Here is a 15,010-nt window from a genome sequence, read left to right on the forward strand (position 1 = left end):
TAATAACGTTGTTGAGGTAAACTGACCAATGGTTACCTATGAAATCTTTTGTCATCATGCGTTGTCAGGTGACGGATGTATTGAAAGGCATGTGTTTATATGGTAAGTAATCATCAGATGTGAGAAAAGCAGTAAATTTTCTAGGTTTTAGAATGCATGGGTACTTGATGGAAGTACCTGACTTCAGATCGAGTGCGGAACAGAATTTTGCATTACCAATATTATCGACGATGTCTTCTATAATTGATAGTGTAATATATACTGATTTTTTAGTTTAATTCTCGAAAGTCGACATGATATTTTTGTTTACTCACAAGTGAAGAATTGTACGTTGAATTTGAAATTTGTCTTTTGACTTCGTTACAGAGGCTTTCTAGAGATCGATACGCTTTCATATTAATATTTTTCTTCTTTGACAAATTAATTTTATGATCCGATAATGAGATACTAGTAGATCGTCTTATAACGTAATGATATCACTGTAAGCGAAAATTATTTTCTATATTATATTCTATATTTTCTTTGCATTGCTGTTTTATGTAGTTCGTGCAGATATTTTGTTGCAATAATTTTAATCATTGTGTCATTAATATGTGATCATGTGTCATTAATGATCTGTGTTTGTCATAGGCCGACTGTTAATACTCAGAGTCTGTTATTGAAGAAATTTATAGACGTCGATTAGTTGGTTAACATAATTGTCGCGGTGGTAACAGTATTTGTGGGCAACTAAATTTTGTTTCTAACAATAAGAGGAATACTAAAATCGTTCAATGTCAGAGTCTCATTATCGATATTGTAACGATATTTTAAAAGATACGGTCGTCTAATTATTCCATATTCTTACGAAGGAAAATCAACGGGTACAATCGTATGGGTAAATTCGTGTGGCTATCCTGAAGATTTAAGTACTTTGTGTCTAATGAGGTATGTACATAATTTCCTATAAGAAATAATTGTGTCTTAGTTGTTCGTCGTGCATCAGGTTCAAGGATCGATTCCTGGATGAGATTTATTCCTGCTCCGGTGTCTAGTAGCAGTCTTCTTCTGCTTCGCATTTCTCCCAATTGTGCTTCGATATATTCTAGTCCTCCTCTTAGTATATTGGATACTCTGTCGTCACTTCTTCTAAATTATTTAGCTTCTGGTCATTTTGGATTGCATTCACCCATGGTGGGATTTTTCTGGACTGCCCACTGGGAAAATTTTTCGAAAACACTGATTTTGCACGTATTCCTTAAGGTATGTATCCACCGGTTGAACATATTCAAGAACATGTACGCAAATAGTGTTCTTGTACATTTGATAAACTCAACAAACACAATGGTGTCCAAAAAGGTAAATTTCTGAGTACCAGACAAACGCTAAGAGTAAGGGAAGTAAGTAAGCACTGTGAGTGATATAGAATGGACACAATCAAGCCATTTCTTACTCCTCAAAATTAATATAGAAGTTAATACAAATATAGTCATATTTAGTATCATTTTTGTCGTACGAATTTCAATAATCCGATTAAAGCTGCCTCGTAATGATGTAATAAAAATATGAAAAAATTACATGTTTCTTATTCTGGTAATTTAGTATCAGTTGAATCACGTTAAAAGCTGATTATACTGATTTCTAATTTATGATGTGATACTAAGGAGTGTAGAACGAGGTATGAACGCATAAAAACTTCAATTAAAAAGATACCATCCTGTCTTTGGAGAAATCAGTTTTTATTATTTTAGAAATAAATGTCTTATTTTTGTAATATATTCATAGAATGCCTTTTTTAAATATATATATCAATGTAATGATTGCAATATATACATAGAATATATTCTTTTAATATATGCAGGTGTCCCCGGTAACTATCGACAGCCCTTTACTTCCTGATGTATTACAGATACAAAAACGATTTTGACATAAGGATTGATACACACTCTTTTCACAAAAACGTATATAAAGGCAAAGAATATATTTTAACTGAAACTGTATATTTTTCTTCGCACGATTCGATAGTACTCTCCAAGATGAATTCATTAACCTTTCATGTAGACCTTCCGTGTATCAACTTCAATTAACTATCCAGACACGGGACATTTAAATTTATTGGTTTTTGCAAAAAAACACTGCTGAAATAAGAAACACGCCTTGTCTTGTTCCCGTTTTAAATGCCATTTATTAAACATTGTCTCCTGAAATAAATACGAAAAGTCCGTATCAACAACTTATTATAATTATCTTTCTGTTCTCATTTCCGAGTAAAAACTACAACAAATATAATATAAATATAAATAAGTATCCTTCTCAATAGCATTCCAGGTCCTAACAAAACCACAAGTGGGGCTTCCTATACAGCAGCGTTTTTTCTTAAAAGCCAGTAAATTTATAAGCTCAGTATTTCAAAAATTAATTAAAATACATGAAAGATCGATGAACTCGTCTTGAAACACACGATCAAATGATGCAAAAGCAATATGTAATTACACTTAAAAAGTGAACTACACTTATCTATCTCGAAAAATAATAATGCAACGAAAATTATTTGTGATGGTTCCATTAAATAAAATAATAATGATTTTCGTATATCTTTCATGCGACCACCTGTAAAAAAACTAATTACATACATTAACACTAGAACTACCGGCATTTGAGACGTAGCTATCTCTACCAAAGCCGGTCGAAATGACTGATCTTTAAAAAAAACGTAATAATAGAATATTTTTATATTTATTGATCTATTATTATCCTTACAAAAGGAACTCCATGTTCTGAGATCATAAAAACTATATAATAACAACTTTAATAATAACAATAAGTACAATAATGAAGAATATTCAGTACCAAAACCTTTGGTAACAAGAATGTTAAAATAAATTTCCATTGGTAAATATAAGAAGTATAATATAGTAATATAATAATAAGCGTAATAGAATAAATAAAATACAAATATAATTTAAATTATTAGATTACATTACATTAGATTAAATTACATTTCTTACAAACGTAAACTTTCTTCTGTGTGCATTTTTCGCAAACATTCTACTAATTGAAACATAAAATCTGTTACGCCGTATGAAGCGGCCAACAAGTCAGCCCTTATTACCTGACTGTTAATGGCCCTCGTACCGTTATTCTGACCTTCTACAGACCCAAGGACTCACCATATACTCTAACGATAGTTTAATGTCTAACGTATATAGATGGGTCAATTGGTCTGCACTAAAATTACGGGACGTAGAGTCCTAAAAAGTACTTTACGTTTACAGCGGGCTATTCACCACTACCTGGAATTTATTACGTGCTGGTAACAATCACGAATAAAACAGGTATCTGCCATACGGAAAGAGCGGATGTGTATACAAAGAAAAAAGGGACTTCATCCCAAAAAACAATATCATCCACTACCTAAGACGGTAGAAAGTCTCCCACTCCTGAAATGGCGAAAGAACGAACTGTGAGTCGAGTCTAGGCCAGTCTGTGCCACACATCTCCCGGGTTCCTTTGGCTCTTCAAGCCCTCGCGACAGTCAAGTCAACTGTTCGTACGACAATCGGGCGTTCATCCTAACTCCACGTTCCGTCTAAGTAATCAAATTCACCGACTTCGCTTGTGTATGAGAGTGTGTATCCATGCAAAATAGAAATAAATATATATATTAATAAAACTGTAGACTACAGTTTTATTCCAACTGAACTACCCCTATTATCCCAAAAGAAATACGGGGATCGACCTGCTCGTGGTGTCGATTGATACAATCGTAACGGAAATTTACGACTCCCGTTGACGCGCCTCCTCGCGAACGCGTCTCCCCGCGACTGGCCGAATTTACAAAATCTTTTCTGGATATCTGCTCACCTGTGGTTTTCTTATATAAAATCCAGGCAATTATGCCAGTTAAATCTAAAATATTAAAAAATACTTGAAGTGGCCATCTTCTTGATCCCGATTTCACGCTATACTTTTTTGCCATTTGGTCTGCTATATCTACCCCAAATTTTGTTTTATTATAAAATTAGACCGTTTCAGGTAGGCCCTTTTCGCTTTTCCTAAATAAGGAAATCCATTTACAACATACTTTGTTTGAACATCAGATGCCAGCCAAAATTTAATTCCGAATTTGTCGGATTTATTCGGTAAATATTACGTAAACCTGCATCTGGCTTTGGTTGGGAAAAGTAGCTCGTCTATTGTAATATTTGCATCAGATTTATAGCAATTCTGGTTGTTTTCAATAAACTTATCCCATACGGATGATATTAGTGCAAATTTATCATTTTTCAAAAGTTGAGTTCTATCATCTTTTTGGTCAAATCGAATAAATGTCAATATTTCAACAAACTCATTCCGACTCATTGTACTGGAAAAGAAACTTGGTCCCCATTTTGTATTCCAAATACAATTTTTAGTTATTTCAAATATGAAAGTTTCAAATTTTTCGCTTCGTACGCTCTCCGTACAATATTCTAAGGAATGTTTTCAATTTTGTTTCTGTAAGGATCTATTTTTTACCCAAAACTCGAAAGGCTTCTGATTCGGTGCAAGATATACGTTGCAACATATGGCTGTCGATCAGGAAGGAAACTGCGCTAATTACTTTATCTTACATGATACTTTTTTTGCATATCCTGTGAGCCGGATGTGTCTTTGAATATATTGTGCAAGGGTAATCTCCCAAAAGCTGACCCTTCTTGAATTGTTTCCCACCTGGTTCCGTTTACAGCAATTTCATTGGACTAGCTTGTACATTCTCAGTTTCACTTTCAGAACTTGAAAGCACACGAGCATGTCTTCTTTTGCGTACATTCAAAATGTTCTCTGACTCACTTTCTGAGGACTTACTTTCTTTGTTACTAATGTCACTATTACTGTTATCACTACAAATTTCAATTTCTCTTTCCCCTGGTTCGCTTCCTTCACACTCAGAGAATTCACTATCCTCGATATCAGAGCATTCCATTGGTATCCTTTTCAATTATTGCAACAATTCGGATGTTTCCAATTGTTTACATTTTCAAAGCTTGTAAAATATGTTTTATAAAACGAGAAATCAGGTCTTATTCCAACGACTGTGCTCTACAGAATGACAAGTCAATTTGACCGATACTGGTATACATGATACAAAATTACTTTCATTCTAAATGAATAAAACAAAATTAAAGTTTATTATATTATTCCTTTAGCTATCCCTGCAAAAGTCATTACATCATTGCGGAGAAAAAATGTAACATAAAGTAGGAATTTTAAAATAAAATTATCCGTTTTGACCGACGTGGTAGTTCTAATGTTAAATTTCTCTTCTTTTGCAATCAATACTGAGCAAAATTTTATTTACCTATTAAGTAATAAATTAAAAAATCTGATTCTTGATTCACAAAAAATAATGGGAATGGATCTTTGATTTTTCAGCTGTGGATATTAGTAACATTTCGAATTGTAAGTCCTTTTTTCCCTAATTATTCTTTTATAGCCGTAATTGGAACGGATCTATATAAATTTTTGGTTACTACTCTATAGGACCTCTCTTGGCGTGACCAATATGTGTGGAATGCTATTTTGTTTTGTTTTATGAGATGAATTACCTTTAAATAGGCGTTTTTGTATTTATATTGATAGTGCCCGCTACTGCTATTTTATAGACGTATTCTTTTTCCGTAAGGACAGTTTTGATGTTGTCCAGCATATATTGATATTTCTGTTAATTTCAATCTCTTGCGTTCGTCCGTTTTCGCTCAGCAGTGAAAATCTGTTGAGATTTTCTACATAATTATCATTGTTATCTCCATCTTGTACGAATTGTTTCCTTCCTTGGCGAATTTTTATTTATTCTATATCTATGTTTCTATTATTTTTGCAAGTTTTTATCTGTTGTTACATTATTCCCGGGAGAATGGAATCCATATCCATTTGACACTCTTCATGCCTCTATGTTAGTGAAGGTTCTACTTGCACTAACCACTGTCCCATTATGTTACGGTTGTTGATAGTATTTGACATAGCGGTGCTTGTATATGTTGCATATATTGTCTATTAGGATAATTGTACTGCCCTATACTGACTATCAGTAGTATTGAGTTGTAGAAAGCAAAGTTGTAGTCACGCTGCTACTGTTGGAGGTATCTATCGATGGAGGACACGTGCCTCAACTTCCTTGTTGTATTTTGGACAATAAACGCCGTTGATGCGACTTCTAGATATACGAATACTTATAACCTATTTAATATTCGATTTCTCACTCTGTTTATCTGTTCACTTTTGCGTTTACTCTCTAGAATCGCTACGGAACACATGTTATCATTTCGATTATTCTCTGTTCTGGAACAAAAGGATTAATTAGTTTTTGTTAGATATAGACCTTGAAAGATCAGCAAATGTTTATTGCTTACACAGTAAAGTTTCTAAAAGAGAAGTAATTTATTTACTGTTATCAACATCAGAAATCAGCATATGTATATCATATCAGTATATATATATGTCGGAGATGAAAGGACACCGGGGTCACCCGTTGGAATTACTTGGAAAAACCTCAATAGCATTCACGAAATAACCCAAACACAGCCATTCGAAACTTGAGACAATGAGCTTGGGCTCGAGGCGACGACCGGTCGCCGAGTGTAGCCACGGTCACGGGATGAACGTTCCACCTAACAGAGATATGAAGTTACATAGCTTTCCTTTAAAGAATTGGCCGTACCGACACTTGACAATGAAACATTTCAGCGGTTACACACAGACCCCATTCTTTGGGTAAGATAATCGCTAGATGCCGACGCATCATTCGCAGTTTATGTTCAGATAGCCTGAGGAACCGTTACAAATCTTAGGATCTGGTTAACTAAAGTCCTTTAGATTGGCAAACAGTCTTTATTATATCAGCCCGTATATCTGTCACCTATTGCGGCAAGATACGGGAGATCTGCTTTCCTCACGTACGACGCTTCCCGCTAGGAACTCTCTCTCAAGAGTGGCTAGCATCCTTTTCTAACCGCCAACATGGAGATTAACCAATTAACAGCAACGTCTATTTCCCTCTCCCTCCGAGCGGAGGCTTTCTTTGACGAATCCGATGACCTCGTACCCTTAGGCACATCCCACCATAGTTTTCCCCTGCAGCGTCGTTGCGACGGAAAGGCATTCCTTTTCTTACAGTCTCATTAGTTAGATACCTAGTGTGTTTGTACGACCAGTGAATAATCTACGTCTTAACAAAGAGTTAATCAAGCGATCCTTGTATCACGAGGAGTAAGTCGAGTTCGACTTAGACTTTGAAGTAAAGTAGATCAGTTATCCCGTGGGCCGTGGATTCGCTATACCGACTCCACGATCATTATCATTATTGTTCGAGTATTGAGATCAGTAGTTTATCTTGTATTTGTGACAATAAAAGATATCATCGATTGTACACCGACGATGAACGACCCTGGCGCAGATTCTTTACACGCCCCAAACCCAAGTGTTAACGCCAACCCGACTTATATATATATTCAGTACGAAGCATTAATGTATGGCATGATATCCTTTGTGATAACAACTATTGAACCCTTTATTCATCGATAGCGCTGTAACTGGCCAAAAATATATGTAGATAGTTTAACTAATGAACTATTTGAATTGTTAGAAGACATTTCTATACTTTAAAAGTATCGAATGTGATTTCAGCGGATGTCCAGCTCACAATGCATCTATCGCCTAACAAATACTAGGACAAAAATTTCTGCAACGCTAGATTCGTCGTGATGCAGATATGTATTCGATGACCACGTTCTCTAGATCTTATACATTTAGATTTTCTTTTTATAGAGTACGATTAAATGTTAGTAATGAAATATCAATAGTTTGCAACAACATACCAACGATACTGTAAAACGTGAAAGACCATATTATAATCGTATGTGTAATATCAATGTCCATGTTATAAGGAGAATTAGGGAATCACTCATTAACCGTTTAAAGAAACGTATTGGGGTTGGTGGATATCATTTCCTATCATCGCTTTTTCACAATTTTCTTCAATTGCCTATCTTATATAAATCTTAAATATTCAAGGTTATATAAAAATTGTAGTATCATAGATCGTTGGATTCACTCTGACCACAGCTATCACGCGATAAAAATATTTAGTTCTATTTTAGGAAGTTCCGACTACCTTGAGAAACAGTTTTTCCTGATTTGAATCTATTGCTCAGAGATTAAACTTATACACACTCATACAGTTATTCACATTAGTCTTTAGAGCACTGTCTTCATATTTGTTGCTTTTTGTAAGAAGAGATGATTTAAATATCGTGCTGTTTATTCTACGACAATATGAATTATTTATTACAGCTTGAAAATACGTAAACAATTTACCCCTAACAACAACCTTTAATAGATTTTAAACAAAAAGGAAGTTATCCTCTCTGTCTCTTCTTCATATCTCCCAATAATATCTATTTACTATTCCACGATAACTTTTACATTTTTCTTTATGATAAGTAACAAGTTGCCTCTTTTATTAAAACGAAAATTTTTGCCTTTTTGTGACATTTTAAATTTCTAAACGTATTATAAAAACACTGGTAATAACTTCCTTTGACGTTAATTATACAAAATAATTATTCAAAATAAATTTTTTTCGCAGTTCGAGCTGTTTCTAATTATAAGTACCGTTACATTGGAAGACATAAACAGATGTCCAAATATTATTATAACATGAAAATAAGACAATTTTTTATTAAAAGTCTATTATATAATTAAATGTTCTTTGTTACGAAGAAATTGTTCACATATTTGCAAGCTACAATACACGGTTTGTATTTTCGTAGAATACGCATCATGATATTTAGATCAGCGTCTCATACAGAAAGTGACAAATATAAAGATAGTGAAGTATCCGAATATTAATAGAAGTAAGTACATAACACGAATCGTTAATTAATTTTCACGTGTAAGGGAAATTAATGTATAAAAATAGATTGATAGATTGAACCAGAAAATGAAATTAAAAAAGTTACAGCGTGTTTTGTAACGGATGACATGAAATTTAAAGATTACTTTTATACACGCTATAATCTATAATCTACAAATATATATAAAATACAAAAGTTTCTGATTCACTCATGAAAGTCCAGTCCAAATCGTTGTACCTAAAAAAGCGAAATTTGAAGAGCATACTTATTCTATGACGTAGACATAAAATGAGACAGGACTTTTGGAAATACCTGTCCTAAAAAGGTAAAGCGGGGTAGCTTTTTTTTTAAAGGATGTCCATACCCCATGAATTTCTAAAGTTAGGACGTGAAATTCGACATATGAACTCCTCATCAGAGATAATTCAATTCCTAAATGATATTCAAACAGAAAGTAATAAACATATATTGCTATAAAAATAAATACTGTGCGGACGATGCCGCGGACGAGCAGCTAGTGTAACATAAAATGAACAATCCAAAAATTGCATTTGAGGATTCGTTTATTGATTATTGCCATTAAAAAATTTACCACAATATCCTTGATTTGGGGATTACTGTGTTCTTCATCGCTTACATTGTATTATATTTTTCCATATAGACTCGTTTTTCCTGGCCTTAAGACCATTTTAGAAGATTTTCAAAAGTAAATAAATAATTATTCGTAAGTTTATGTCCCTAAAAAATGGCTTTAAAGTTATTTGCTGTCATATTTTTAATATTTAAGTTAATTGAAAGATACTGGTTGAAAATTCAAAATCTATAATTTCGTTAATATACAGGATCCGACGGAATGACATGTAAAAGCTTATGAAATGTCAGAAAAAAACATAGAATAAATTTGTTTTATTCTCGACTTAGTTTTCAAGAAAATCGAGTTTGGAAGTTATGGTAAAATTACGATCCGTCGAGCGACATATAACACGTAACCTATGCCGAACAATCATTTTTTGTTCAAATACACGATGATAAGTTACAAGACTAAATACATTGCGTCAACGTGATCTGTTCTTTAAGAACTTGTAATGGTAATTTATCAACTACTGTTCGCTATTGCAGAGAGCGATATCCTAATCAACGTGTTCCTGATATAGGAACTATTCAAAGAATATGGCGAAGTCGTTTAGAACTTGAATCTTTCGCATCTTGGCGTCGAGATTGCGGTCGTGTGTGTCGACGAACACTTATTGAAGACAATGTTTTGGAAAATATTGACAACAATTCTGCAATTAGTGTAACTTCATCGTCTTGTAATTATGACGTCAGTGAAAATACCATCCGTCGCATATTACATGATAATAGAATGCATCCGTATCATACTACACGAGTGTATGCATTGTGCATGCATGAGTGATGACGTACCACGAATGGCATTTTTGCATTGGTTTATTTGAACAACATAATTGTAATCCACAATTTATGTCGTACATTTTATGGACAAGTGACATATGCATATGTCCACAATTTTGCAAAGATAGTGCCTACAATGTCCATATTACAAATCTATGGTCCTCCACAATTCCTTATGAAACACGAGAAACTCATTTCCAGCAAAGTTGAGTGTTAACATTTAGGTTGGAATAGTCGGTAATCACATAATCGGATCGTACTTTTTGCTATATTCTTTAACGGAATAGATTTACTGAAATTTTCTTCGTGAGAACTTGTCAACATTGTTAGACGATGTGCCTCATCGTATTCGACAACGACTGATCTTCCAGCATGATAGTGCTTTAATACACACTTTACCGATGTACTAAAAAGATTTCTAAACAATAATTATCGTTGTTGAATAGGCGACGAAGGAACAATCGCCTGGCCTTCAAAATTTTCACATCTAACACGCCTAGACTTTTAGTTGCGAAGACACATTACAGAATAAGTGCAGATATCGAAAGTCGGGATCAGTTAGTATGAGCAATTAATCAGGCATTTGAGGAATTGTGAACGAAATACGTTGTTAAAGGTTCATATTGCGACAATTAAACAGGCACAGCTATGTATCCAACAACAAGGATAAAATTTTCAACGATTTTGTACTTGATAAAATAGAATCTTTTTCATTTATAAATTTCATTTATTTCATTTATAAATTTCATTTATTTCATTTATAAAAACACGACACGCGTTATACGCCAGTCGAAGGAACGTAACGTTACAAAAAATTTTATTCTATATCTTTTTCTTATATTTTCATAAGGAATTACGTCGTATCCGCTTTTACGTGTTATTCCTTTTATCGGACTGATTCTTGTTATATCCTGTTCTGTACGGACTTTGTATGTTCGTCATTACACGAGTATATATTTTCACTATGGGTTACAGCGTGTAATCGGAGAAATGGTGACCTATGTCAAAGAGGCGCAACAATACGAAAGAGAAATTTTCTGCAAGTATATTGCAAAATGTAGCATCCTTTACGGAAGTTGCATGTTATTCGCATACGTGACTGTGACTATCTTTTTGCTAGGACCAGTAATCTTGTCAACTTCTTTTCCATTAGATGCAGAATATCCATTTAACGTTAATTATACGCCTGTAAATGCTATAGTATATTTGCATCAATCTTTTGTTTGCTGTCAATGCGCTGCAAATATATGTCTATGCATATCTGGTGCGCTTTTACTTTGGTTTACGGCTGCAAGATTCGAATGTTTGGCCGTGGAATTCAAAAAAAGTTCAAATATTGATATGGTGATCACTTGCGTAAAGAAACAATTACTTTTAAGGAGGTTAGTGTAATATTTTCCGCGACATATAGGCTAAATAGTACATTTTCATTCATCGTAAATGGATTTTTATTATAGATATGCAAACGAAGTGATCAATTCTTTTCGTTTCCTACTACTTTATACTACAATAGTAACAACATTTACTATAACTTTGTCTTGTATTATAGTATTCATGGTAAGTCATACTTATGATATTAAACATACAATGTAGTTAATTTATAATGCAATTTACAAGCAGAACCCACCATTAATTGTGAAAATGCAGTTCATGGCCGCATGTCTCACTGTACTCACGGAAGTTTATATGTACGCGTGGCCAGCCGATCACATGAAGGATATGGTAAATCATGTTCTATATCATTTATACAGTCAATGATAAAAGTTTACATATACACCTTAAATATAAAATATTATACTAAAAACGTTCTTTATGAATTTTTTAACAGATTAAAACATATTGTAAAAATGTAACACACTTTATTCGGTTTCATCTTTAATAAGAAAGAAGAAATAAAAATCCTATAAAATACAATAGAATTACATACATTTGTTATATTTACATGTAATAATAATAGGCTTAATATTATACTAATATCTTGTAGGACCAATAGATCATAACCTGACATAGGTAAACATCCATAATGTACCGCTGTCTCCTTTGACATTGAAAAAGTTAAAAGTTTTATCATTTCTGATGTAGATTTAATCCAAGATTTTGATGAGTTAAATGTTTTGGCTTTTAAAATTCTTTTTAAAAATAAGTTAATAATAGATTGTATTAATAGCTAAATACAAATAATTTTGTGACAAAGTACATTTTCAGTTTTTTTAGTAAGTTAGATGTACAAAATTCGAGGTATATGTAGACTTCCGTTTCTGACTGTATGTATTTTATGGGTTATATTTTCGTAAACTCAGTCAATCTTCCATGGTATTTAGAGCGCAAACGTATCACAGAGTGTGTACGACATAACTTGGTATGAACAGAGTTTAGAAATGCAAAAGGATCTATTAAACGTATTGGTATATCAAAAACCAGTGATTATTTCCATCACTTATCTAGTGCCAGAACTTTCTTTGCGTTATTATTGTTCGGTAAGGCAAATTAAAATTCGGATGTCAATAATTATACTGAATGAATTATTCAATGATAACGAATACTAAATTCGTATTATTTCAGTACCTGTCCAATGCTTTCTCCATCTTCACCTCTTTGCGCATCTTATTATCAGCAAATAATTCAGCACAATAAATATCATCTTCTAATAATATGGAGAAGCCTTTATTGTAATAATCATGGTTGAAAAAGAGGAGCAAATTCCGCTACCAATAACATATCAACAAAGATGAACATATATCAAGATTATAATTCCTTTTTATTCAAGAGAAATCGATGTTAGAACAAAAAGTTTTGCAATATTTTCTTTGACCCGCTTCATTATTTCTAATATTATGAACTTACGACGTATTTTGAAATGCATTTAGCGATGTATAAAGTGTATGTTGGGATAATAATATCTTTATGAAAAAAAGGCGTTTAGCAACTGCCAAGGTTTCCTAATCATCTTCTAATTAAGAATCTGAAGAACAATGAAATTAAGTCACATCGATATTCTACTGTTTATTAGCAATGTTATATTTCAAATTTCAGATAAAAAGAGCTCATTTTTAACAATTTGATTGTAGGATACTTAGTGTGGGGTGCTCTTCGTGTTGTCCATTCTGCCTATATCTAAGTATACGTTATTCCTATGCCTCTGTTATGTTGGTCGGAGCCGGTCAAGCATAAGGTATGTTACGTCCCGTTACCCTCTACATAAACCAGAATCCATCCCTCGGTCAAGACGGCCACCAGTTGGTACACTTGTACAAATATAATTAGTCGGACCGCAATAATCCTAAAGAAAGGCCATAAAATTAAACATTTTTTACTTTACCGTCAAGACCCTTGATTGCTACAAGACATCTTTCAAGTCAAGAAGTTCCTTAGAGTTATTATTCAATCCGGTAAAAAATGGGAAAAACGGATTTCTCCCATGTTCAACGGTCAAACTCCACCAGCAAACTACCGTTGGTATCGCTAGTTTCGTATAAATACCACTTTCGCGAACAAAACATAACTTCATACATTTCAAGTTGTTGGTCATCTCTTCACTTTTTATTCTTCGAGGAAAGGTTGCTGGAATAAAGTGTATATTTAACCAATTAACTCAGTGTTATAATCATTTCAACCACTCCTATTATCTTAATCGAAATAGAAGATCGGCGGATTCGTGGCATCATCATCGTATCGTAACGAGAATTTACGACTCTCGTTGGCGCGCTCTACCGCGTCTGTGTCTTTCTGCGAGAGGTCGAACACTGCGACACGCGACGTGATTCTTTGACGAGATTTCATGGCTTAATAATTAATAATACTGTCATAATTTCTTTAATTTTACTTGTTTTTGTGTGAATGTTTTTAAACATACTGGTGAGATTTTTCCGATTAATAAAACATGATATAATGTGGACCGCATTCACTTCTTTAATACTTATTATAAAACTTATTTTACTACATTATCGTATCGATTACATTAAAAAAATGGAATGTTAGTTACATTTGAAATAATAATAATATTATAGTATTTCTAATATAATACTATAAATTAGAGAAGTACAGTAGTAGTACACAATATTCTACATTAAATTATCTTTACAATGAAATGATATGTATATAAATATATAATAGACTTGACACACAAAAAGTTTTGAATCATTTAACGTGATCGAAAAATGTTTCAAGACTTGTATTCATTAAAAACGAATAATATGCAACAATTATTTTATGAGAATTCCATATTTAGAAGATTACAAATTTTTATTAGCGTAAGAATATGTACTTACCAACTTTTTATTCAAAATTTATTGCTCAAGAAAAATATTATAAGAACTTGATCATACACCGAATACAGGTTGGCGCCCTTGCACTATAAAATACTAATCTTTCGAACGTTCCTTTCATGTAGAAAAAGTTAAAAAGAAAGAAATTTAAGCATGGTATTTATTATAGCAATTGATACGTTGATTTTTCGGTGTATCTACGGATAAGCGGAAGCTAGTTAATGACAACGTTTTCCCACAGCCGATAAACAATCACAATTTAGAAGACTTTTCAGGTTTAGTGATTTACTTCCGTCAATTAAAGCAGCCATTCACCGATTTGTTGCATAAGGATGCGAAAATCTCTTGGCGACAGGAACAGGCCGAAGCATTTAACGAAATCAAAACCCTTCTTCGTAATATACGATCATCGCACGGAAGTAGAAATCCATACAGAACGTGCATGTCGGGTTTAGGCGCTGC

At 33.3% G+C, this 15,010-nt stretch overlaps 1 protein-coding gene across 1 annotated transcript in view; it reads left to right on the plus strand.

Annotated features, from left to right (window-relative positions):
• LOC139986575 (uncharacterized) overlaps window positions 1-12,917 on the plus strand; it is a 38,250-nt gene extending 25,333 nt beyond the window's left edge. Inside the window, exons 2-6 of the mRNA XM_072002002.1 lie at window positions 11,259-11,665; window positions 11,741-11,840; window positions 11,904-12,005; window positions 12,605-12,760; window positions 12,846-12,917. Coding sequence (XP_071858103.1) covers window positions 11,259-11,665; window positions 11,741-11,840; window positions 11,904-12,005; window positions 12,605-12,760; window positions 12,846-12,917 — 837 coding nt within the window. The remainder of the gene's footprint in view (window positions 1-11,258; window positions 11,666-11,740; window positions 11,841-11,903; window positions 12,006-12,604; window positions 12,761-12,845) is intronic.
• The last annotated feature ends 2,093 nt before the right edge of the window (window positions 12,918-15,010 follow it).

This window comes from Bombus fervidus, chromosome 4, assembly GCF_041682495.2.
Source record: "Bombus fervidus isolate BK054 chromosome 4, iyBomFerv1, whole genome shotgun sequence".
In the NCBI taxonomy this organism is placed as follows: domain Eukaryota; kingdom Metazoa; phylum Arthropoda; class Insecta; order Hymenoptera; family Apidae; genus Bombus; species Bombus fervidus.